The sequence below is a fragment of the Sciurus carolinensis genome, chromosome 9 (assembly GCF_902686445.1).
Source record: "Sciurus carolinensis chromosome 9, mSciCar1.2, whole genome shotgun sequence".
Taxonomy (NCBI): Eukaryota; Metazoa; Chordata; class Mammalia; order Rodentia; family Sciuridae; genus Sciurus; species Sciurus carolinensis.
Window position 1 is genome coordinate 64,873,406 of NC_062221.1, and position 27,055 is coordinate 64,900,460.

The window sequence follows — 27,055 nt, forward strand, 5'->3', positions numbered from 1 at the left end:
TGAGATTTAACCCAGAGGCACTCTACTAGTGAGCTACATTACAGGGCATTTTTATTTTGAGACAGGGTCTTTTTTTTTTTTAATTGTCAATGGATCTTTAATTAATTAATAAATTAATTAATATATGGTGCTGAGAATTGAACCCAGTGCCTCAGACATCCCAGGCAAGTGCTCTACCACTGGGGCAACCCCAGCCCCTTGAGATGGGGTCTTGATAAGTTGCTGAGGCTGGCCTTGAACTTGGAATCCTCCTAACTCAGTCTCCCAAGTTGCTGGGAGCACCCACTTTAAGAAACCATTTCTGAACTTTGAAAAATGAATAAACAAAGTGACACTAAAGAGTTAAGCAGAGGAAATAAGACTGAAAGTAGAATCTACCTTGGCTAGAACTAAACATTCACAGATTACTTTCTAAGCTTCATTTTTTAAAAAAATTAATTCTTTTGCAGTATGGGGGAATTAAACCCAGGGCTTCATGCATGCCAAAAAAGGCACTCTACCCTGGAGTTATACCCTCAAGTCTACAAAGATTCATTTTTTGGTCAATTAAGAACTAATGATTTGACAAAAACATTTTTACTCAGTAGAGTTTGACTATTTAAAATCTCACCCACCATGCTATCTGGCAGGTCTTACTCCTATGAGAATAATTATCTACTCTCTGAAACCAGAAATAAGTTTTAAGTTTCGAGAAAGTTTGTAGACAAAAAAGAACCAGTTGTTAAAAGTCTTAATTTTTCTTCACTGTACAGCAGTTATTTCTATAAATAAAGGAGTATGTGAATACTTTCTAAGAACTCAAAAAGAGAAAACCCAGAAACAAAGGTCTGGATGTATGAACACATGTACACACTTATGTATAGACTAAACACAAAGCAGAGATAAACACTGTTTTGCTTATGAATCAGTGGTATTACTAGCGAAAATGATTAGTTAAAATACTGCACTGTAATTCAGAGGTACTTTGATTAGATTCCATTAAAAAAAAAGACATTCAAAATAAGAAGCACATTCTTCTAACAGCAAAGAATCTTCCCACTTTTTATTAATTTCCACATACTGATATTTCCATAAACTTGCAAGTGGAAGATAAGCTAGCTGTTCAATAAAAGCCATTTCATATATATAATATACAGAAATTGTTTTAAAAGTCTGTTCATATAATGGATTCTTTTGGTACTAACAAAAAATTAAGATACAAATAATTGACTAGAAAGGAAACCATCACTAAACCAAGATACACAGGAACTACACTTCATTTCAGGAAAAAAATCCAAATAATTCCTACTGTTAGAAGAATAAAGTACATTTGTCATAGTATACATTATCATATTCCCTTAAATCAGGGACTATTTAAAAATTTTTAAATAAAAAATGTTCAGGCTTAATTCTGTCTGTACATTCAGGAACAATTAAATCACTGGTTACATACAATTCTCTCAACATGCAAAAAAGCCTCAACTGTTTTCTAAGGTCTAATTAAGTCAAATGAACTAACAACAGCAATTTAATTATCACACTGTAAATAAGAGAGGTGTAGAAACTGAGCAACTGAATTTTATTTCCTGCCTATAATGCTGCTACTCACGTGATTTTCTTCATTTATCAGAACTAGAAGCACTAATGGCCAAAATGAGAATTTCATTATTGTAGTAACTCTGTGATCCTTAATAACAACAATCCTTACAATCATATGCATATGTGTAGAAAGGAATAGAAAACAAAAGCAGGAGGTTAAGACAGGTATAGAAAGGGAATACTGATGGCTACAATTATATTTATTGAAAAAAACTGATCCAGTCTGCTCAGTGTACCAAAGCAAACAGAGCAGACATTAGTGCAAGTTTACCTGATAGTTTATTTGTCAAAAAAAGCTAGTTCTGAAGAGAAAAATTTCAATCTTTTCCTTGTAAACACAAAGAAACTCAACATTCATTTTAAAGATAGTAGGCTGGAATATGCAACAGTAACACTTATAATCCTTTCTCAACAGAAAAATCAAGTTGAAGACAATTGTTAAAATATCTTTCAGCCTGAATATATATCAGCCTATATATCTTTTTGTTCCAATCAACTTTTGATAAAAATAAACAAAAAACTCAACAAACTTTTTATAAGAGGTATCACATCTAGAAGTGATGAAAATAAATTAGTTCCCCTCCCCCCAAGACGTTGTTTAACCTCTAAAGCATAAAAAGCTATATAATATCTTATACAAATTAACCAGTGTTCTTACAAAAGTAAAGCAGTTTTGAACTGATGACATTACACTGTATTTGTGGTGAAGTACGAGGCACAAGAATATATGCATTAATTAGGCATTTTCAGTCTAATCAGTCTCTAAGGTTATCATTTAATTCTTGGCAATATATAATAACTGGTATGCATTTTGGTACTTAAGTCATGAATTGTGGAGAACAAGAAGCAGTGTATTATAGTAACAGGGTTTGTATTTGACAAACAACTGCAACGTTGAACAAATCTCTTCTATGAACTTTGTGATTTGTTTTGCTGTTGGTCACTTGTAGTAGATCCTGCAAAGATAAAGGGGAAAAAAAGTCAACATACTGGTATAGTGCCAATCTTGGAACTATTTGAGCTTATAAGCTTTTCACCAATATGGATAATAAACAAACATAAAAACCTGTAGGTCTAATTAGACTGATCTGAAGAATCTTTATGCACCCCTAACTATTCTAAAGGGCAAAACAGGAGTATGTATGTATTTGGTGATAGGATAAACAGGTTTCAGATTGAATATTTCTGTGTGTAAATTTCAGCAGACAAGTTTATGATAATAGAAATACCTAAAGCTATAAAAAGTTTTATATTTCTTATCTTAAAACCAAAAAGTATTATATCTTAGAGCCTGAACACTTTTTTTCTTTATGAAAACAGCAACAAAACAGGTAGGAATGACAGAGAGAGAAAAGGGGTTAAGCAAAAGGGAAGGGAAGAGGAAGGAGACTTTCATGCTCAAGAAGTAATGGAGTCAGTTGGTAGAGTGCTTGCCTTGCAAACACAAGGCCCTGGGTTCAATCCCCAGCAGCACAAAAAAAAAAAAAAAAAAAAAAGAAGTAATGGATTCTATAGAACCCAGAGATTTAAAAACTGGCTTAAAAAAATTTAAGGGCCCCAAAAGAACTTTAAAATGCTAAGCAGAACATACTCCTTTGTATTACTTGATCTTCACTGAAGAAAAAAAACCAGTCATGGAGCTAGTATTAATTAAAAAACTATACTTACATAGAAAAATACATTCATTAAATATGTAAAACTTAATGTCTTATAGGCAGAGATGGACAAAAGGCCAGATATTTTTCAAAAGTTGGGGTTAAAAAAAAAATCTCTCTATTCTTTGGCAAAGTGGTTCTGGGTACAAATTTCCAGCAGCAAATGACAGGTATTTTCTAGTGCCTTACCACAGTCACTAAGAGTTGACACTGAGTGAGAGACAATGACGTATGCCTGTTGACACTAGTTACTCAGAACTCTGAGGCAAGAGGATCACAAGTTTAAGGCCAGTCTGGCAACTTGATGAAACTCTCAAAACAAAAAATAAAAAAGAACTGGCAATGCAGTGGTAGAGCACTCCAGGTTCAGTCCCGAATATCACACACAAAAAAGCCAGACACTGTGGTGCATGCCTGTGCATCTCAGCTATTCAGGAGGCTGAGGTAGGAGAATTTCGAGTCTGAGGACAGCCTCAGCAACTTGAGAGAAAGACCCTGTCTCAAAAAAGAAAAAAAAAAAAACAAAAAAAAAAAACACAGATATTAAAAGTTTAAGAAGTTGATGGAAAATTATAAACAAAGAAACATTCACTTCATCAAAAGAAACCTACAGGGCTGGAGATTTAGCTCAATGGTAGAGCACTTGACTAGCATGTATGAGGCCCTGGGTTCAATCCCCATCACCACTGGGGGAGAAAAAAAAAAAACAGAAAAAAGAAAAAAATAAAGGTAAAATGGGAAACAAAGATCCCAGGGCAATTACAAGTTAGGTAAGCAAAAAGTGGCTAATATATTTTTAAAAAGAGAGATATGTAACAAATACTCCTTAAGATGACATTTGTTCAAGTTAAACATAAGCTAAACAGACTATAGCAAATACAATGGAAATGAAATCCTGCATGAATCATATCCAAAAGGCTAAAGCATAATATGGAATAACAAAAAATATTGTAATCTTGACACTATAATAAGACAGTGAGTCATCAGGCTGTATCATAGAATTACTCATATTTAATACTATGCTCACCAAAACAATATAATAATTGTTTACTTTTTTATAACTTAACTATTTTAGGAACCACAAATAAAATAATTTACACCACTGAAAAGCAGCAGTTTATGAATACAAAGTAAGTAGCAGGTACTAAAAACCTTCATTGAAGGGTAGAATATGTACCTCTGTTAAACACCAGAATAACAGATGATCAAATATAGGGCCTGAGGGAGTAGTTCAGTGGTAGAGCACTTACCCAACATGTGCAAGGCTCTAAACACCCAGCTTTCCTCCATAAGGCCCTTCCCCCATGAGTAATGGTGTTGGCCACCTGTGGACTGAGATCTCTGAAACCATGAGTCACAAATAAAATTTTCCTCCTCTAAGGTGTTTTTGTTGGGTATTTTGGTCATTGCAATGCAAAAACTGTCTAAAAAAGCTGTGATACACAGCTATAATCTCAGCAATCCAGGAGGCTGAGGCAGGAGGATCCCAAATTCAAGGCCAGACTCAGCAATTTAGTGAGATACCATTTCCAAATAAAAAAAAAACAAAAAGGACTGGGGATGCAGAGCATGGTAGCACATACCTGTGTAATCCCAGCAATTTGGGAGTGTGAGGCAGGTAGATCACAAGTTTGAGACCAACCTCAGAAATTTAGCAAGACCCTACCCTCAAAATTAAAAAACAAAACAAAACAAAAAAAAGGGACTGGGGATGTCACTCTGTGGTAAGTGCCCCTGGGTTCAATCCCCAGTATTGGAGACAGGGGGGTCAGGGTGGGGAGGATTACATATATTTATATTATATAAGATAAATATTCTTGCATAAAGTCAAATAAACCATAAGAAAAAATAGTCATATAATGCAACACATGATCTTAAATCAATTCTAGACATAAAAACTTCCTTTTGTAATTGGTCAGGGGTTTGAAATTTTAGAAACATTGGCATAATAATAAAGTCAATCAGCATATTTTTCTTAGGGTTTTCACAAGTGTAAAGCAAAATAAAGTATATTATCTTAGTCACAGAGATTCACAAGCCTCAATGATATTTTTAAAAACATCTAACCTTGATTTGATTCTTCAATATTCATGCTTTCTCCATCTGCAGTCTCTAACATTTCTTCATCTTCATCATCATGTAGATCTTTTGAAATTAGTTGTCTAGCTAATTTAATATTCAGTCCTTCATTGTAGTGAAGCTTCCTCTTCATTTCAAATTGTCGTTTTTTTTCTAAGATACAGGAAGGGGGAAAAAATAAAGTTTACAAAGTCCTTATTCAAGAACTTGCCCAAGCCCATTTTCCAAGTAAAAGTCTTACTGGAACACAGTCCTGTTCGCTTGTTTTTTTAAATCATGTTTAAGGCTGCTTTTGTGCTAAATGGCAACACTGAATAGTTTAATAGAGACCATAAAACTTACAAAATCTAAAATACTTATCGTGCACTTTATGGAAAAATTTATTACCTCTGCTTTAAATGGTTCAAGCACATCACAATGAAGATCAGGAATAAGAGCCATTAGAAGTTGTTTGTTAAAAAAGAAAAAAAGTAAAGATACAGGAAAATTCTCTAGCATGAACTGAAAGGGGAAAGAGCAAGCTATGATACTATATGTTATATAGTGTGTGTGTGTGTGTATATATGAAGTCTGTACACATACACAGAGAAAATAACTCACTGCAGCATGCTTGAAGCCCCAGGTTCAATCCTTAGTACCACAGAGAAAACAGAAATTAACCACTAACAACACTTTAAAACTCTACACTTTTCTTTAAAAACATATTTTGTAAAAATGAATCCTATATTAAGCCCAGTTTTTAAGTCTGTTTTTTGCTTATTATATCAGGATGATTATACAACCGAATTTCCCCAGAGCAGTCTCAGAATATTAGTGTTTTTCAAACTACATTATGCCTTATTAGTAAACTACAATCAACATTTAAAATGATGAAACAAAACAAAATAAATTGAAAAGTATCACATAGAGCACAGTAAATTTGTACAAATTTTACTCTTGTAATTGTATATGTACAGATATAGTAAGTGGGTATTGGTAAATACTTAAAAAAGGCCAAACCATTTTTCATACTCATGAATAGGATGCAAATAACCCATTTCTCCACATTCATATTAAAAGAGAAATTATCACACTTTTTTTTTTTTTCCCCTTCTCTCCAGCAGTGGGATCAAACTCAGGGCAAGGAAAGAAGGGCACCACAATGCTACCTATCTGTGGCACTGGGGATTGAATTCAGGGGTGCTTTACCACTGACCTACATCCCCAGTATTTTCCATTTTTTGAGACAGTGTTTTGCTAAGTTGCTGAAGCTGGCCTTGAATTTGGGATCCTTCTGCCTCCACCTCCTGAGTTACTGAGATTACAGTTGTGTGCCAAAAAGGCAGGTCATGAGCTGTTTTAATTTGCAGTTTCTTATTTCTAGGACTTGATATTACAGTATTTCCTTTTGTGAATTATATTTCTATTGTCTAAGAAAATTATTTCTTTTTAAATCTAAAAAATACTGAACTTGTTTTATTTGGGGAGGGGGGCACCAGGGATTGAACCCAGGGGCGCTTAACCACTGAGCCCCAGCCCCAGTCCCAGGCCTTTTTTATATTTTATTTAGAGACAGGGACTCACTAAATTGCTTTGGGGCTTCCTGCCTCAGCCTCCTGAGCTGCAGGAATTACAGGTGTGCAACACCATGTCTGGTTTGAACTTGGTTTTGCTTGTTACAAATACATTCTAATTTTGGAATAAATATACCATTTAAAAATAAGGAAGTATTCATTTCATAGAAAGTTGCTAATATAAATGGTCTCAATCTCCTCTGAATAAATATATATCATATGTAAATACAAACATACATACGTGTGTGTGTGTGTGTGTGTGTGTATTTTTCAGAACCAGCAATTGAATTCAGGGGTGCTTTACCACTGAGCTACATTCCTAGCGGTTTTTAAATAATTTGAGACAGCGTTTCACTAAGTTGCCCAGGTTGGCTTTGAATTTGCAATCGTCCTGCCTCAGCCTCCAGAGTTGCTAGGATTACAGGTGCATGCCTCTGCGCCTGACTTCTTTGAATATTAGTATTTATTTGTAATCTTTGTATGGCAGAGCAACATAATGCAAAGAATAAATGAACATTTGAGTTTCAGAACTAGTTCTAATAATATGAACTCGACAAGTGAATTACGCTTTTTATCCACTTTACTTTTCACATTTTAAGTTATTAAAAGTTAACATTTACTAAGCACTTACAATATGCCAAGATCAGTACTTAGTGCTTTAAATGTTTTATGTCATTTGTCACCAACAACTCTAAAATAAAAAGAAAAAAAAAATTTTTTTTTTTTTTGAGATGGAGGGGTCACTATGCTGCCCAGGTTGGTCTTCAATTTATAGACTCAAGTGAGCCTCCTACCTCAGACTCCAAGATAGCTGGCACTACAGGCATGTACCACAACACATTTAACTCTGAAATAAGTATTCTTATGGCTCCCATTTTAGAAATAAGAAACCAAGATTGGGAACAGTGGCACATACCTGGAATCCCAGTAACTCAGGAGGCTGAGGCAAGAGGATAGCAAGGCTAGCCTCAGCAACTTATCAAGACCCTGTCTCAAAAAAATTAAAAAGGGCTGGGGATGTAGTGGTTAAGTGCTCCTGGGTTAAGTCCATGGGGCGAGGGGGACGGGGAGGAAGAAAGAAAAAGAAAAAGAAAAAGAAAACAAACAAACAAAAAAAAAACTGAGGCTCAAAAGAAATTAAGCAAATCAGCCAAATGGCATACCTGGCACTCAAACATAGGTTTGTCAGACCAGTCAATAATCTTAATTGCTATGTTATCAATTACAAGATAATCTAAGAATCTCTGTCAATAAGCAATCATTTTTTTCCAGACATGTAATTGTTTAAATAAAAAAAAACAGTGTTTGCTTTGATAGTACGTATACTAATATTGGGATGATTTAAAAAAAAAAAAGAGGAAAAAGAAAAAAGTGGAAAAAATCCCTATATAATTTATTAACTCTATCAGTGGGGTCTGAATTTATGAAATTATAGTTGAATGGCTCCCCCTGGAGTCTTGATCATGTAACTACAATTTGAGGAAAAATTATCCCTCAATTACGAAGATCATCCAAACTGCTAAAATAATATATGTTAAAAATCAATCCCCTGTTCTCAACAGATAATGTTTTTTTTGGAGAGTAGTGAGGAACCAAACCTAGAAATAATTTCTATTCAAAGTTCCTTTAAAAGGTTATTGGGGCATATTTTGGAAAAACAAGTCAGGAAGACATTTAAGAGATATAACAAGAATACGGTATATGTGAAATTTCTCTCTTGAACAAATTAGGTTCAGACCATCAAAGTTTCATTGAATTGGCTATATTCTGAAATTAGGAAATAACAGCAAATTACACATAAGTAGCTATACCTGACAAAGATTCTAACAACTAACTAGCAAATATTTGGAGTTAGTTCTAATGTTTCTAAACTTCTTTACAGTACAGCAGTCCCCACATTTTAGTTTCAATTATTTTTGTAAGCATGTGTACGTTTTTCTTTTCTTTTTGCACCTTTTACCACATCAAAGGTATAGTTTTTCCCTTTTTCTTTTTTGGAGGTGCTGGGGATCAAACTTGGGGATTCATACATTTCAGGCAAGTGCTCTGTTACTGAGCTACATCCCCAGCCCTTAATTTTAAGAAAAAACTGAAGATAAACCATATGTAATCATTCCTCAGTATCTGAGGGTTTGGTGCCAGGATTCCCTATGGATACCAAAATCTGCATGCTCAAGTCACTTAAATGGCACAGTAGTTGATATAACCTTCCCATATCCTGTATAATTTAAATCATCTCTAGATTACTTAAAATACCTAATACTACATAAATGCATGTAAATAGTTAATATTGTATTGTTTAGGGAATAACAGGAAGAAAAAGTCTGTATGTGTTCAGTACAGACTTTTTTTTTTCCAAATATTTTTTGATCCATGGTTGGTTAAATCCACTGATGTAGAACCTGTAGATAAGAAGGGCCAACTATACAATTTTTTAATTACTGGGAAGATTATACATTCACATGGTTCACAAATGATAAAAAGTAACAAGGTAAAATATATTCCTTCTCTCCCCACCTCCACAGATACTGTCAGTTGTAAAAGCAGAAATTTTGAGTACGAAGCAATGGCCTTAACTGTGTAAATACTATATGGGCTACAAGAGCCTCTTCCATCCATTAAAAAGATGGCTCTTTCCATCTCCTTTCCTACATGACACTTCTGCTCTTTTTTTTTAAAAAGGTGGTACTGGGGATTAAACCCAGGGGTGTGCTCTACCACTGAGCTACATTTCCTGCCTTTTTAATATTTCATTTTGAGGCAGGGTCTTGCTCAATTGTCCAGGCTGGCCTCAACCTCCTGAGTCACTGGGATTATAGATGTGCGCCACTGCACCTGGTCCTCTTTTTGTTTTATGGGACCTATATAAAGATATTTACTCTATACCTGACCATCTTGGTACAGCTGATAAAATGTACCACTATCTTAAAACAGAAAAAGAATGAGCAATAAGGAAATGACTATTACAGCTATCTACTTCAAGATCATTCAAACACTCAATGACTGAGAACATTACATTTTTTCCCCCTTGTACTGGAAGTTAAACCCAGGGGCACTTTACCACAGAGTTAAATCCTTTCTAAAAAGTTTTAATTCTTTAAAAATTCTGAGATAGGTTCTTGCTAAGTTGCTGAGGGACTTACTGAATTGCTAAGGCTAGCCTCAAAATTTACAATGTACCAGGTACTAAAAAGTAGAAAGAAAGAAATACTTAAAATGATTGCAAAGATAAGAAAAATTACTCCTGAATACTTCAAATCCGGGGGGGGGGGGGGGGGACCATTATACAATAAACTCACAAAGGTAGTACGTGAATTATAAAAATGCTGCTTTCCATTTTTTTACCCTTCACATCCCAAAAATGAAAACCATTTTCGAATCTTCCAAATAATGGATTTTTATTTTCATAAAAATTATTAGCTTCATGCTGGAAGCAGAAAAAGAAATAAATTACCTCGTTCTTCAGGTGTGAGGTCATTATCCTCTTCTCCACTGCTTTCTTGTTCCCGAATCCGATACTTTGGTTCTGAGCCTTCAGCAGCAGATAATCTAGATAACAATTATTTACAAAAAAAAAAAAAAAAAAAAATCAAGACTTTGATATTCTTATATTACTTAAGTGTCTTAATCAACTTTTGAGTCTCATGAAAATATCTGAAGATCATTAATATACTAGCTATAACCTGATGCAGAAAATGAAAAGCAAAAGAGTAAGACTCGATGTAGAAACCAATAAGCAACAGGAATAGTGGGATGGGTAGAAGAAATCAATGAATAGAAAAGGAAGAGAGCTTTTATGATTAGCTTATTTTTCTTTAAAACTCAGGTAACAGAATATTAAAAAAACTTAAAAAGTCAAAGTAAATAGACGCACCTCAATATGTTCAGTTTAGGTGCTCTAATCTTCCTGCCACCTGCATACATTGATTTTAATCAATAAACAAGACTGTGAGAGTTGGTATGAAAAATCTAGACACGAGCTGGGGATGTTGCTCAGTGGCACAACAGATGTTTAACATACATGACCCTGGGTTTAATTCCCCAAACTGCTCCCCTGACCCTCTGAATCCACGAAAACTAGATAAACTTAAGCTTTTATACTTACAGAGTAAAGCAATGTAAAATATAACTTTGTACAATTAAAAACTACGTAAGTGAAGGAGCTTTATTACTTACTTCTTAGCTAAGACATCTGGAGTCATGGCTTCAGTGGTTTCTGGATCACTGTATGCATCTTCATCATCACCTATCATACTGGAATAACAAACATGCTGTAATTAGTATGTGAAACTATTTTTCAACTAGAAAAAGAAAAAAACATAACTCTATCAACCTAATTAAAATATCAATATATTTACTACTGTATTATCAAATTTTTGAGACTGAAGCTTAGTGTCTTTTCCATGTAAATATTTAAAAGTACAACATTGACTGGGGATGTAGCTAAGAGGTACAGTGCTTGCCTAATATGCATGAGGTCCTGGGTTCAATGCCCAACAAGGAAGAAAACAAAAACAAAAACCCAAAAACCAAAAACCCTGACAGTACAGCACCAATTAAGAAAAGACTGAATGATTAAAAAAAAAAAAAAAAAAGGCAACCATAAAAAAAATACGAAAACTGAAATCATTTGATAAAAGAAAATTATGACATTTCAATTATTCCATTCAATGGGAAAAAACAAATAATGAAAATAAAGTTCTGTCTGGTTTTAGAATATGTGTTTACACATAACCACTAAGAGACAAATGATCTATGCAGACATAAGACAAGGTAAAATAACAAAATTAGATACTAAAAACCTAATTCAGGAAGCTAAAAGCTATTTTAATTTTCTCACTCTATTATCTAGGGAAAAATATGCTTCATGTCCCTGAAAAATTAGGCATTCTTAGGGCTGGAGATGTAGCTTTACTGAGTGCTTGCCTAGCATGTGTGAAGCACTGGGTTCGATCCTCAGCACCACAAAAAAATAAATAAAAAGAAAGGCATTGTGAAAAAAATTCTTAAAAAAAATGGGCATCCTTAATTCTCAAGCTACTAAATGTATATGAAGCAAAACAACTATATATAAAAAATTGCTGGTTTATACATTCTCTGATTAAGGAGAGAAGAGGATGCTATAATTTAGATGATCTTTTTTTTTTTTTTTTTTAAACCAAGGGAAGGTGAAATAAACTCATCTACATTATGGGATTTAATTAAGCAGAGTAGGGTAAAATACACATAATTTGTCAATTTACAGACATGTTCTACAAGAAAATTCTAGAAAGTTACAGATAAATTTTGTGTATTAGGTGCATATAAAACAATAACTTTTTGTATACTAAACAGTGTGAGTGAGATTCTTAGGTAGTGTAACATGCTCTTTCTATTAAAAAAAAAAAGATACTTTTCTATAAAAAGTATCTTCTGTTAAATAAAATGCTTAAAAAAGCCAAGTGCAGTGGTGCGTATTTGTAATCCCAGTGACTCCAGAGGTTGAAGGCAGAAGGATCACAAGTTTGAATCCAGCCTGGGCAACCTAGTGAGACCATGTCTCAAAGTAAAAAAATAAAAGGGCTAGGGATATAGCTCAGTGGTAAAGTTCCCCTGTGTTCGATCCCCAGCACCAATCATATAAACGACAACGACAACAAAAACAAAACCCCCCAACACAAAAACAAAAGAAGAATGAAATTATGGCATCTGCAGGTAAATGGATGAAGCTGGAGAATATCATGCTAAGCAAAGTAAGCGAATCCCAAAAAATCAAAGGCCAAATGTTTTTCTCTGATAAGTGGATGCTGACCCATAATTGGGGAGCAGGGGGGACACAAGGCAAGAATGGACGAACTCTGAATAGGGCAGAGGGGAGGGAAAGAAAGGGAGAGGGCATGGGGATGGGGAAAGATGGTGGAATGAGACAGACATTATTACCCTATGTAGTACGTGTATAACTGCACGAATGGTGACTCTGCATCGTATAGCTAGAGAAATGAAAAGCTGTGCTCCATTTGTGTACAATGAGTCAAAATGCACTCTGCTATCATGTATAGAAAGAGTTACACTACCTAAGAATCTCACTTACATTGTTTAGTATACAAAAAGTTATTGTTTTAGATGCATCTAATACACAAAATTCATCTGTAACTTTTATGATATAACCTAGAATTTTCTTGTAGAATTTGTCTATAAATTGACAAATTATGTGTATTTTACCCTACTCTGCTTAATTAGAACAAATAACAACAACAACAAAAACCCCAAAACAAAAACACTTAAAAAGAAATAGAACTCATGAAAGGCATGGTAAAACTGAGCAATGAACTGATAAAGGCTGAGAACATATGTTTGTGCATACACATAGCTTCATTACTTAGGGACCAATCAACCTTTCAGCAACTCTTAGAATAAAGATACGGGTAAGGCAAAACAAAACAAAGTCCAATATCTATCATTCAGATCCATCAAATATGAACAAGCAAAAAATAATGGCTCCGTTTAAAAAAAACATGTCCAATCTGAATTATTTTAGGACAATTATCTCACAGGTAAGTGAGGTACAGCTACCACGTTTACTGAAAAGAAAGCCCTGATTTTGCATTCTGGTTCAATAAAAGATATTTTAAAGTACATACTTATAATTAGAAGATATGAACTTTTTCATAAATGTCTTTCTTCAAATTTCTTTAGTACCGAGCATCATTATCTGTAACTATTTCATTATTTCTTCCTATCCTTGGCACAATCTCTAAAATCTTCAGGTTTATTATTTTTACTGTTTTTGTTAGTATCAGATTATCTCAAATTATCTTCTAAAGTTTTCACACATTGGTTTAAATACAGTATTTCTTATCTCTATTTTAATGTGACTTACAAATTTGTTGTTTTATTTCAATAACAAATTATTTTAGTCCTAGAAATTTCTATTTTTCAATACAAATTAGGGAATAATCTTTCTTACATACTAAACTTATTTAGAATATCCATCTCATACTTATTGGTATGTAATTTTTGTTGTCTTATTGGATACTGCTATACATCATTTCCTAATTCATTTTAAAAATTCTGAGACTCAAAACTGCCAAAAATCACAATGTAATTATATGAACTATATTAGGTAAGCTCAAAAATAAGAATGTGAGCTAAGTACAGTGGCACAGACCTATAATTTCAGTTCCAGATATTCAGGAGGCTAAGACAGGAGAATCCCAAGTTCAGGGTCAGCCTCAGCGACTTAGCAAAACCTGGTCTTAAAAAAGGCAGGAAAAAGGGGGTGGCTGGGGATATAGCTCAGTGTAAAATGTTCAATCTTCTGTACGGGTATGGGAGCAGTGGTGGTGGGGGTGGATAAAAACATGAAAAAGTAGTAATGAAGTAGAAATGACCATCTATCTTTCAGTGTGTTAGGAAAGAGTTACTATCTATGCAGTTATTCTTTTCTGCAAAGAGAATAAGTCTCTAATTTCTACTTGAGAAGCAAATAAACCCAAATATCAACTTCCTTTCAAGAAAGATAAAACTCACTAATCTGTAAGCATCACCAGCAACTAACAACCACTAAGGTGCAATGAATACATGTTTACTACTAATGTACAAAATGGCATTCAGAATTTTAAAGAGAGAAGTGTATTATTAATAAAAAATTAAGCAGTTGGGTTATTAACTAGTGCTCTAGTAATAAATATGAAATAAAACAAATTCAAATCAGTTATCTAAAAACTCTGATCAATTTAAGATGGAAATAAGTTTAAGAAGGAATAATGTCTGTGTAACATTACCTATGGTAAGGAGTGCTTGGTTCGTCTATTTTCATTAAACCATAGTCTTTGTCTGCTGGATGATATGTTGCCAAGATGTTCATTTCATCCCACTTCTGGGATTTTTTACTAAAATAAAGAAGAAAAGAACACTTTTTATCCATATATTAAAAAAACAAAGTATTCAGAATCTATATTAGGCATTTAAAACACTCTAATACTATCATATGCTTAGTCTTTATGGCCTGTAGAATAACAAAAATTCACCATTGCTAAATCACATTAGTTATATACTTTTTATTTACTAGTACTATTAATCAATCAAAAAATACATAACGAAATATTTTCTTAGCATAATTTCTTCAGGGATATCCATTACAAATCAGAACAAAGAATGAGAACATGAAACTACAGAGAAAACCTCAACAAATTCTAAATCAAAATCTAGCTATTAAGTTAGATTGAGAATAAAATTATAGCTCAGTCTGCCTTTAATCTAGAAAATTAGTGTTTGCTATAAAATGATTTCTTCAGATTTACTTAAGGCAAACAGAAATGCTTTAGGAATACCTGATAATATCCATTCAATAAAGTACTTATACAACTAAGGTGCTCAATAATTAAATGCCTTTATTATAAATTTTTATACACCCATTAAAAAAGGCCTTATAAGTCTATCAGTCAACAGTATTTTGTTACATTATACAATGTGTAAATTTTGTTATGTAATTGAAAATAAAACTAATTTTTAAAAATCAATGTAAATTTAAACACTGATTCAAATCACTCTTTCTGCATTTGGTCCAAATCGGATAGATTTTACTGTACATATTTATGATTTCCCAAATGCTGAAAAAACCCTCAAAGAATGATGTACTTAATATCATATTCCCTTCTTTATGTTCTCAAATGGGTTTAAGGAGTAACTGCAACAATTACACATTCACTTATAGCAGGTAAGTGTGACTTTTTGTTTTCTTGATTTCTACCCTAAAAGATTCAGGGTCCACATTCAGACTAAGAATTTTTTTATTGCAGTAAAAATATACATAACATACAGTTCACCATTTCAACCATTTAAAGTGCAAACTTATGGCATTAAGCATATTAGCACTGTTGCATAATCATCACCACTATCCTCCTCCAAAACTTCTTCATCTTCCCCGACTGTAACTCTACACCTATTAAACACTAACTCCCCATTTCCCTTTCCCCTAGCTCCTCCTCGCAACCACCATTTTACTTCCTGCCATCATTTGACTACTCTAGGTATTTCATGTAAGTGAAATCATACAGAATTCATCTTTTTGTAAATGGTTTAAGTCACTTAAGCATAATGTCTAAAAGGTTCACTGATGTTGTAGCAGAGTCAGAATCTTTCTCTTTTTAAAGCTGAATAACATTTGAGTGCAGCCGAACTAAGCATTTTTGATTAAGCTTCAAGTCTTAATTACCCTTCATTTTCTCAACAGGCAAAGGTTGGCCCAGATATTCCACAGGTGATCCAAACTACAACTCCCATTTTTCTCCAAAAAAAAATATCAGAAATTGCCTTGTTTTTTCACCATGAAATGGTCAAAACCTTCAAAGCTTATAAAAAAATTTAAGACACATGGGTCATTATTTCAAAGCAGAGAAATAGCATTTCAAAAGCTCTGGTATTCATTCAGCATAGAACTCATAGTGATATCCACTCCATTGATCTGCATTTTCAACTAATCGAATTTAAATGTCACAAAGAGTCACTTGATTGAACTTGACTGAGTAAAAGAAATCTTGCTTTAATCATACTGATTTCCACAGATGCCTGGGTTTGTATCCCAGTAATAACTGGTACTGTGGCAGAAAACAAAACAAACTTAACTAGGTGTTATGGTTTGGGTATGAGGCGTCCCCCAAAAGCTCATGTGTGAGAAATTACAAGAAGGCTCAGAGGAGAAATGATTGGGTTGTAAGAGTCTTAACCCAATCAATGACTTAATCCCAAGTGGGATTAACTGGTGGGTGTAAGTGGTAGGGCATGGTTGGAGATGGGAATTGGGGTTTGGCTTTGGGGTACATATTTGTAACTGACCAGTGGAGTCTCTCTCCGCTTCTTGACCACCATGTAAGCTGCTTCCTTCTGCCACACTCTTCTGCCATGTTGTTCCTGTCTCACCTGGAGCCCTGAGGAATGGAGCCGGCTGTCTATGGATTGAGACCTCTGAAACTGTGAGTTCTCAAACTTCCTCCTTTAAGATTTTTCTGGTCAGATTTTTTAGTCAAAGCAGCAAAAAGATGACTAAAACACTAGGAGATAGAACATTTAAGGTCCTGACTATAGACAGGCTCAGTAAACATTCTCTCTTTGGCTATATTTACTCTACATGAACATTATAATAAGAGGGAGTTTTAGTAACAGTCCTTATGAATTAGAATTGTTGAGAGAATCAACTGAAATGATGTCTATAAAATCAAATTATAAAAGTACCACACAAATATAAGGAGTTTTATGATTTTAAAATAAAATCTTGGGTTAAGAATCCTGAAAAAAGCCAGGTGAGATGGTGCACATCTGTAGTCCTGGTGACTCAGGAGACTGAGACACAAGAATCCAAAGCTCAAGGCCAGTCTCAGCAACTTAGGGAGAATCTGTCTAAATAAAAAGGACTGGGGATGTAGTTCAGTGATAGAGCGTCCCTGGGTCCAATCCCCAGTAGAGCAAAAAAGAATCCTGAAACAAGATCTCACTTAGCACAGTAGAGGAAGGGTTCAGATATGGTATTCTGAAAAGTTTCAACTGCACTTTTACTGAATTCCTTCTGCCTTTGCCCTGACAGACTTAAAATTGAAATGATTTAGAAGTACTTAAGGCCTGCCACAGAATAAGTACTTTTAAAAGCAATCTGTTTTCTATTTCCAATTCAATCTAGTTTCAGAAATTTAATACTGCTAAATACTTCTATCACCTACAAATTTTTGACTCAGAAAGCAAATGATTTGGTTTGCTATGTGCTAAGGAAACTCACAGTGAAAAGAGAAACGCTAAGATTTAAGGTAAGAGAAATAGTCAAGGGGTCTTCTGATTCATAGGATAATGGAAAAAAAAAAACTTTTTAAGAATTGTGATACTGTGAATCAAACTCAGGGTTTCACACATGCTAATAAGCCAGCATTCCACCCTGAGCTACATCCCTGGTGCTTTTTATTTTGAGAAAGGGTCTTGCTAAAATGCCTAGGTTGACCCCGAACTTGGGACCCTCACACCTCAGCCTCCTGAGTTGCTGGAATTACAGGCCTATGCCACTGCACCTGGCCAACAAGTTTTAAGAGTAGATTTTGTGAAAGAAACAATCCAATTAATAAGGGAAACTCATGCTGTAACTAAATGTTCCCTCCTAATAAATATTTCCTATTAAAAATACTGTAAACTAGGATATCTCCACTTATATCATGGGCAAAATAGGCAAAACTAGAGTGTAGGGGATGTGTATTTAGGTAATTATCACAAAAGTCAGAATAATTATTTCTATTTAGGGGAAGGAGAAGACTGTGATAGAAGTGGCAGGGACATTTCTGAAGTGACATTTCCTTTCTTGACCAGAATGGTAGATACAAAGGTGACTGCTTTTTATTCATTTCTTAAGCTTTAAATTTACATTGAATATACTTTTCTGGATGTGTATTACAAGAAAATATTTTAAAGATAAACATATTAGTGACCTTGTTGGGTGCTTCCTAATAACACAAAACAGGTTATTCCTAAATGATAAATGAATTAAAAATGACAATTTATCATCATTATTTATGAGAGAAAAAGAATGAAGATGGACTTTTGGAGTTTAAAGGGTACCTCTAAGGAGGGGAAGGGATACCAACCCCTTATAAATCTGTTTTACAAGATAATGACAGAAGAAAAAGAACTATAGGACACAGCAGAAATTGTCTTTTCTTAAAATTAAGACTAAAATTTAATAAGCAAAATCCAAGCACCCTAAATCATTAATAGTTTTCTTTTTTACTTTTTTTTTTTTCAGTACTGGGGATTGAATTCAAGGATGCACCATCACTGAGGACACCCTCAGTCCTTTTTATTGTTTTTAGAGAGAGGGTCTTGCCACATTGCCCAGGCTGGTCTTGTTCCCCCTGCCTCAGGTTCATAATCAGCTGGGATTATAAGCATCTGCCAACACACCTGGCTAGTTTTTAACTTTCTTAATGATTGAATAATAAACACTTAAAAACCTAGGTAATAACATAATAAAACACCTTTATTATAACATAATAAAATACCAAATTTAGATATTTAAGTTGAATCCAAGATTTTCCTATTTAAAACAAGGTAAAAAATACACATATCTGCATATATTCTATTCACTGATGATTTTAGGACAATTTGTTAGGATGATATTTCTGGGTTAAAATTTGTCCAGCTCTTTTGTTTGTTTTGTGGTGGTACTGGGGATCCAATCTAGGGCCCTCGGAGCACTCTACCACTGAGCTATGTCACCAGCAGGTTCTTGTTATATACCAGACTGGCAGACTAAAGTGATCCTCCTTCTACAGACTCCTAAGTAGCTGCGACTTACAGGCATGTATCACTGTACCCAGTTTTTAACAGAGTAGACTATTTGTGATGTCTCCAATAGTCACTAAAACATTGCTAGGACTGAGCATTTATGTGTTTTTCCACTTCAGCAGGTATAAAATAGTATTTAAACACTGTTTCGTATTTCTTTGTTCATCATTTAATAAGTAATATGACAAATGCTTCTGCTTTCCGTGTGAATTGTTTATGTCCTTTGCCTATCTACTGGAAATTTTCTTCTGTAAATTTGAGTAAATTCGGTTGATTTACATAAATAACCACATTATATATAACCCAAATTTTCCCTAGCCTATCATTTATTACTTTCCACTGTAAATGGAAACTAAATTTTTATATATTCAAAGTCATACTCAATCTGCATTTCCTCAACACAATAAGAGAAAAAGAAATCCTTAGAACTGTTCTGATCTAAAAAAGATAATCAATCTTATAAAAACAAGCATTTTAAACAAGGGTATAAAACAAAAAGCTCCAGCCAGGTGTGGTGGTTTATGCCTACAATCCCAGCCACTTGGGAGGCTGAGGCAGGAGGATCTCAAATTCAAGGTCAACCTCAGTAATTTAGTGAAGTACTAAACAACTCTGAGACCCTGTCTCAAAATAAAACATAAAAAAGAGGTTGGGGATGTGGCTTGGGGTCCCTTGGGTTCAATCCCCAGTACCAAAAAAACAAACAACAAAACAACAGGCTAAAAAAAAATGCTAGGAATTTTTAGGTGGAAAGTTAATGGGGAAAAAAAAAAAAAACCTGTCAGTAGAGACCACTGGGTATGGAAATTAGCACCTCTAAAGTTTTGGTAGAAACAGCATTAGCTGTGGAGAAACAAAACCAAGGAGCAAACCTGAGTTTAATCCCAATACCATCATGGACTGTCTGACCTCTTTGGATATCTCTGCAGACAAAAACAGGGGCACCACCACTTACATGGCAGATCTGCTGTGATGATGAAAGTACCTGATGATTTCAGTTACCTTCCTGCCCTTTGGGTGACTGGTTTTCCTGCAGCCTAAATCTGGTCCTGAAAAAGTCACCATTTTTTACTTTGTTAGCTAATAAGATGCCTTCTCAAAGACGTACTTGTACTTCCTGTCACTTACTGATAATTCTGAATATGACTGGAGTGAAATGGCAGATTTTGCTTCAAGGTGTTAAACTTCTAATTGCATATTTCAATGGTTCTTTCTTTTAATGAAGATTCAACATAAGTTGACAAAGCACAAAACTTTGAAGCCTGAGACCACTACTGAACAATTAAAGTAAGACACAACAATAAAAGCTATCACAAGCAAGCAAAAAGTAACTTTTGGAAAACAACCTTTATTTTACTCAACAAGGCTTTGGCTATAATGTTCCACATCCCTTTAATAGGCAGAAAGACAAGTTGAAGCATGCTTATATCTTACATTATATCAAAGGAAATTCAAGCACAAAATTTTCAAGCTGAATTTACCTCCATTATCTAAGACTACTAGAGAGGTCAGATTAAACAGTAGCAAACTCCAAAAGAGAGAGTGTAAAACAACCTGAAATGTGGGGAAAATTAGATTTCTAAGTTTCTACTACTCTTAACAGAGTAAGAGAGTAACAGTTTAGGATTAGACACTTTAAATTTATTAACTCTTTTAATACTTAAACTAAGGCACAGATAAAAATAGCTCACCAGAAATCAGGGGTAATAAAATCAGGCAGTATCTGAATCCAGACAATCTGCTTCCAGGTTAAGCATTAAACTATAATACTTCTCACATGACAGGCATTAGTAACATTTAATATCATATTTTCATAATTCAACATAAACATTTTCACACTTTAATATCTCTGAAAAACAATACACCTTAAAACGGATGGCATCTTGGGGCTGGAGCTCAATGGTAATGTGCCCACCTAGCATGTGAGGCACTGGATTCCATCTCAGCACCACATAAAAATAAATAAATAAAGGCATTGTGTCCATCTATAACTAAAGAATATTTTTAAAAATGGATGGCATCTTATAATCATAACTGGCAATAATTTTTCCTTCCTAGTGGTATATCTTAGAATCAATGGTGTCTTATTTTCAACAAAATATACACACATACTAAGTCTGTCAGGTTAGACCTTCACAAGTTGTGTACTACATTTGAGGTATCCTGAAATAAGAACAGGAATTCCGCAATCATAGGAGAGGACAGTGGCATTTGAACTAGTTGAACAGTGTTTACTGTGTTGCAGTGTACTAAGATTTATCTATACCTAATTATATGGATTTATGGATTGTTTGGTTTTAATTAACTCTTAAAAAATGGTACCAAAAAGTACCTGAAGAAATTAATGACTCACTGAAATTAAAAGAACCACTGCCAAGTGTAAAGGCAACTATAAGAAAATAACAGCACTGAGTCAACTAAAAAGTCCACAAATGATGGCTTGGTTAGTTCCAACTAGAACTGGATCAAAAAGTAAAAATACTGGACTGGGGATATAGCTCAGTTGGTAGAGTGCCTGCCTCGCAAGCACAAGGCCCTGGGTTCAATCCCAGCACTGCAAAAAAAAAAAAAAAAAAAAAGGTAAAAATATATTTAAGATACGAACCTCAAATTCATGAATCTCACTTTTTGTGTATATTGAACCTTGAAAGTTATGTAATGTCAGTACATATGTATATGAATTATAAACATATTTGAAGTGTTTTAATTTTTGTCCTTTAAAAAAATTCCTTGGTAATAAATCTCTTTGTAAAATAAGTCTCTCATAACTGGGGGTAGGTGAGAGAACAGAGATGAAATACTGCATTTAAAAAATATATATATATATGTATTTTTAGTTGTAGGTGGACACAATACCTTTATTTTATTTTTATGTGGTGCTAAGGATTGAAGCCAGGGCCCTCATGCGTGCTAGGTGGGTGCTCTACCACTGAGACACAATCCCAGCCTCAAACAACTGCATTTTACACAATAAAGGCATCAACAGAAAGTAGGGCTCCTCATTATTTGTGCATTCTCTATTTGGGGATTCATTTGTTGAAATTTATTTGTAATCCCAAAACTAGCACTGGAGGTGCTTTAATGGTTGCTCAAAACACAAGCAGACTAAAAAATTTTGAATTGTTCACTGTACACATTCCCAGTTGAAGCCAAAAGGCAATGCTTGGATAACTTCTTTCAGCTTTTGTACTGTGAAAGTATCTTTTTCATGGTCTATTTAGTACCATTTTTTTTTTTAATTTAAATTTTTTATTTTGCAGTACTGGGAACTGAACCCAGGGGTGCTCTACATTTTCAGCCCTTTTTTACTTGGAGATGAGGTGCTAAGTTGACAATGCTGGCCTCAAACTTGAGATCCTCTTGCCTCAGTCTCCCAAGCTGCTAGAATTACAGGTGTGTACCACAGCTAGTACCATGTTTTTTGTATTTTTGTTGCTGAGTGGTTCCCAAGAATAAAATCTGGTTAGTGTTCCTAAGAATAAAGCTGTCATGTGACTTGTTAAACTTCTACCAGGCAAGAGTTAAGGTGCTATTGGCCATGAATTTAATAGTAATGAATCAATGATATGTTAAATAGAAACACACAGAAAACAAGGTTATATATTGATCAGTTGATTAAAAAATGTAACCAGAGTCTTTTAGGAATTCAATCCGGCATTTCCCCTGGGAGCAAAGGTTCAGTACTTACTAATTTAGCACCTGTGAGGACTTCATAGAACACAAATACTGCAAGTAATGACAATCAACTTAGATTCCTACCTTATACTCTGATCATTTTCATATAGACATTACATTACCTTTATGAGCGTCTAAATTTTTAAGTGCATTGTAAATTGCAAAAGCTATTTATTTTCAGTCCTTTTTATACAAGATGGGAAATGCTGGTATCCTATAAGGGAACATAAACACTATAGAAAGTTTACTTCAAATGTATTCAACTTATTTTTTATTGTTTCTGTTCAAAGCAGCTCTCATAAAGTTACTAATGTTGTTTGTATGAGCTGTAACATAAATAATAATCTGTACTGTATTACTAATATAATTAGTGTCTGTGCTTTACAGTCATATAACACTGATCATGAAAAAGCCCATTTCCTTCTGTCACCTGAAACTAGACATTGTGAACCTCAATGAATTAGGGCTAGTAGTTCCTTTTGAAAACAAGGTTACAACCCTCTCACTAATCAAGTCAGTCACCCATCTTGCAAAAATTCCTTTTAAGTGAGTCTGCCCTGCCATAAGTGACTACAGAAGCAGTGACTGAACCTAGTTGAGTCAGTGTAGGATAGTAAAAAGCTAGATATAAATGCCAGTCAATTACAGAGGTTAACCCATAGAGTGGGGTCATGGGTTACAGCAGATCAAACCTAAGTAGAGAAGTTAAGGAAACCAAGTAAAAGAATAAGACACGTTAGCTAGACAAAATGAAGCTCACACTGGAGAAAAGCCAGTGAGAACCATATTCCTGATGTTGAACACTTAAAATTGCATTTGAGTGTTCTATAGTTATTTTATTTACCTTTTAATTATCTTGGTCTTCCTGCTATAGTTATGTTCTAAAGAGATTGTTTCCTAATCTCATGACCTCTAACCATGATAACCCTCAAATCTCTCATTTAAAGCTCTGCTCCAAATACAGGCTGGAAAATAGTGTGTGAGAGAACATAAAACTCAAGCATCCAAAGGAATGTGTGTATGTGTGATGGGGAGTTGCTAGACGAGGATAATGTCCCTTCTGATCTTAAAAGGGCACCATTTTAGGGGCTAGGGATATAGCTCAGTTGGTAGAGTGCTTGCCTTGCAAGCACAAGGCCCTGGGTTCAATCACCAGCACGGCAAAAAAAAAAAAAAAAAAAAAAAAGGCACCATTTTAAATTACACTCCTAGTTAATACTTTCTTCAAGGTAACACAAATCTCCATAAACATGCCTCCACCAAGTAGTAGTTCCTTTTATGGTCCTAAATTAGATCCTTCATACAGGAATACCCTAGTTCTAATATTCTAAGATTTCATAAACATCCTTATTTTAGCTTTAAGAGTAACATTTCAAAGATAACTTTCTTAGGCCTTATTTCCAGAATGCAGAGTCCTTACAGTTCCAGTATCCTAAAACATCCAAGCCCCCTTGTACTTCTAACCCAGGAGTATATTTTACACTCTAGATACTGCAACATCTTGTTTTCATTGAGCATTGTACCTTAGACATCTTTCTCTGTACACAAACGCCTCTTTTTTGAAGGTTAGCATAATGTTCCATTATACACATGTACCATAATTAATATTTCACCAGCTGTTACTAATGGACCTTGGGTTGTTTCCAGTTATTTACTACTACACACACTCCTTAGAGTGACCATCTCAACTTGCTCCTCTCTGAACTGTTATGAACTTGGTACATCTGAACAGGAACAAAAACTAGAAAGCACCCAAACTAGTTGCAGATGCAAAATTATTTATCAACAAATAACTTTCCATTAAACACAGATCAAGGACTTGGAAAATTATGGTCTCTCTTAGGCAGGTATAACAAACCAGAAACTGAAAGAGTGCGGCACGAAGCTTAATGGGAAAACGGTCTTTTCTTTTGATAAGTCTATTAGCTTGACCCTAGATCTTAAAGGCAAAATACACTTTTCTTATGGAAAAATTTTAGATGCCTCCAAGATCAGGTTAAGAAATAATAAAAGCTTAACAGACGAAGCTTTGAAATTTGAATTTGATTCTCTAATGTTGCCAACTGTAGGAAGTTCAAAGACCATGTTTGTTTAAAAATATTATATATAAACGCGTACTTAAAAAAATGAAACGAACGATGTATGTCACAGCTCCAGCCTTCTCTGGAATCACTCCACCCGGCGCCGGCCGGAGGAGCAAAGCCGGGTGGCGCCGCAGCCGCGCAGCCGCCTCTCTCCCCGGCCGCGCTCCGGTCGGGGACGGTAACGGCGGCGGCGCGGGCACTAGCCCGCCCGGGAAGGAGGGGCTTCCCAGGCCGTCCCTTCCGGCTCTCACCTCAGCTCCTCTTCAACGCTCCGGTGGGGCTGCTCCGCCGAGGCCACCACCGAGGAAGTCGCAGACGTCTTGTTCTTCAGGATCCCCTTGATGGGCCGGTGCGAGGCCGTCGAGGCCGCCATTGCCGGTCTTTCCGGGTGTCGGCTCAGGGTCGCTGCTGGCGTGGGGTCCGGGAAGAGAAGGTCGGGCGCTAGCAGAGACCCGCCAGACAGCCGTGGAGCCCGTTCAGGGCTAAGGCGGCCACACCCGCTGTCGCGGAAACGACTACCGGCGTCGCTGTCACGACACAACGACCCCAACGCCACAGCCAACGCCGCGCGGCTGGCGGCCCTCCGCCGCCGTCACTTTACCCACGGACCGCGGAGAGAGGCCGGCCTACTGCCCCAGCCGGGGAGCGACGCCGACGCCGAAGCCAAGCGGGCCCGCCCTCTCGCGATATCTAGGGAGGGGGCGTGGAGGGGGCGTGGCAAGAACAAAGCCGGCTTCCTAGCCCCGCCCTCCCTGCCCTCCCGCTCTGCTGGCCTCACCTTCGCGCCGCGCTGGGAATTCAGAAGAACCTTGTAAGAGGTTCCCGGCTTGTTTCTGTAGACTTGTACATCTCTCAAGCGGCCTCTCTCCCACTACCTATGAAGTCGTATTGTTATTTATTTTGTAGATCGAAAAACAAGCTCAGAGGTGACCTTACTCCCCAAAGACGTTAACTGACTTTCAAAGAAATGTCTCCTCTTCCTATTCAACCCTCTTGAAAGCTTAACTCCCTATTGTAAAATTATTGAATATCAGCTTTGGAATGGTCCTTAGAGACTACTATGTCATCATAGGATAGTGCCTTTGTGAAATCATAGAATGCCCATGCCGGAATACCCTAACTTCTTTTTACCCCTGGAGAAGCTAGTGGACAGGAAGGGGAAGTGACACTACCTTCACAGTCTATCCATAGCATATGAAGACACGGAGAATGCCGTGTGACAGTGGAGGATAGATGTGATGGGTCTACAAGTCAAGGAGCAGCTGGGCTGATCAGAAGTTAGGGGAGATGTTAACAGGTTCTCCCTGAGAGCCTTTAGAGGAAGCCAGTCCCGCTGCACATTGATTTTGAACTTCAAGCCTCTGGAGGAGGCAGTATATTTAAATAATTAATAATATATATAATAATAATAATATATATATATCTCCAAGCGTTCAATCACTGAGCCACAACTCCAGCCCCACGGCAATACATTTCTGCTGTTTAAAGCCATCTGATTGTGGTACTTGGTTGTGCCAGCCCTATCCATGACTTTTCTCTCCTACCTCCAGTTCCCAACTTGCTTATCATTGAACTTTTTTCCATTTCCTGTTCCTCTCCGACCTCTTCAACATCCTCATGATAGGCCAGAATAAACAGCCGCCCTGAACCGCCACTTCCAGCAAATCAGCCCTTGGGGACTCAGACTAGCAGGTCTGGAAGAGTCCTTGTCAAGCAATCCCATGAGTTGGCTATCCAGCCTTTTACTCGGACAACTGCAGGCAGGGTCCAGGAGCTTGCCAACCTCCAACACAGTTCATTTTTCCTTAGGACAGCTCAGACTCAGGATGCTCTTCCTTAGATTGAACTGATGGCTGATTCCCAGCAACATCTGTCTACTGAGGTTGGGATTAGGGGACAGGGTTCTACCCTTCCTTAAGCAGTATTTTCAAGTGTCTTATCTCTGGACTCCAAATCTCATCTCCCCAGTGACTTGAGGACAATTCTCTGTTCCTATCCTTGGGATTAAACTCTGCAGGAACAACTTCAGGTTTTCTGAAAATTTTTCTGTTTTAATTTTCCAACCCCCAAGCCCCTCTCAGCCCAGAGCAGGGCCTCAGTAGGGGAAAGAATGCAGATGGAGATAATGGAG

The 27,055-nt window shown here is 35.8% G+C and overlaps 1 protein-coding gene across 1 annotated transcript; it reads right to left on the reverse strand.

The window, feature by feature from the left end:
- Nucleotides 1-1,022: 1,022 nt before the first annotated feature.
- On the reverse strand, nt 1,023-25,594 carry Ppp1r2 (protein phosphatase 1 regulatory inhibitor subunit 2). The gene is made up of 6 exons (XM_047565355.1): nt 25,176-25,594; nt 14,629-14,736; nt 11,042-11,119; nt 10,320-10,414; nt 5,301-5,465; nt 1,023-2,534 (listed from the first exon to the last, which is right to left on the reverse strand). The coding sequence occupies exons 1-6, from the start codon at nt 25,295-25,297 to the stop codon at nt 2,488-2,490; spliced, it is 615 nt and encodes a 204-aa protein (XP_047421311.1). The 5' UTR covers nt 25,298-25,594; the 3' UTR covers nt 1,023-2,487.
- Nucleotides 25,595-27,055: the final 1,461 nt, after the last annotated feature.

What these genes read in the sequence shown, in the direction of transcription:
- Ppp1r2 (XM_047565355.1), bottom strand. Translation starts at nt 25,297, where the DNA reads ATGGCGGCCTCGACGGCCTCGCACCGGCCCATCAAGGGGATCCTGAAG. An exon ending in CCAAGCACTCCTTACCATAG is followed by an intron (nt 11,120 to 14,628) that starts GTAATGTTACAC and finishes TTGTTATTCCAG; the next exon opens with TATGATAGGTGATGATGAAG. An exon ending in CCTCACACCTGAAGAACGAG is followed by an intron (nt 5,466 to 10,319) that starts GTAATTTATTTC and finishes CCTGTATCTTAG; the next exon opens with AAAAAAAACGACAATTTGAA.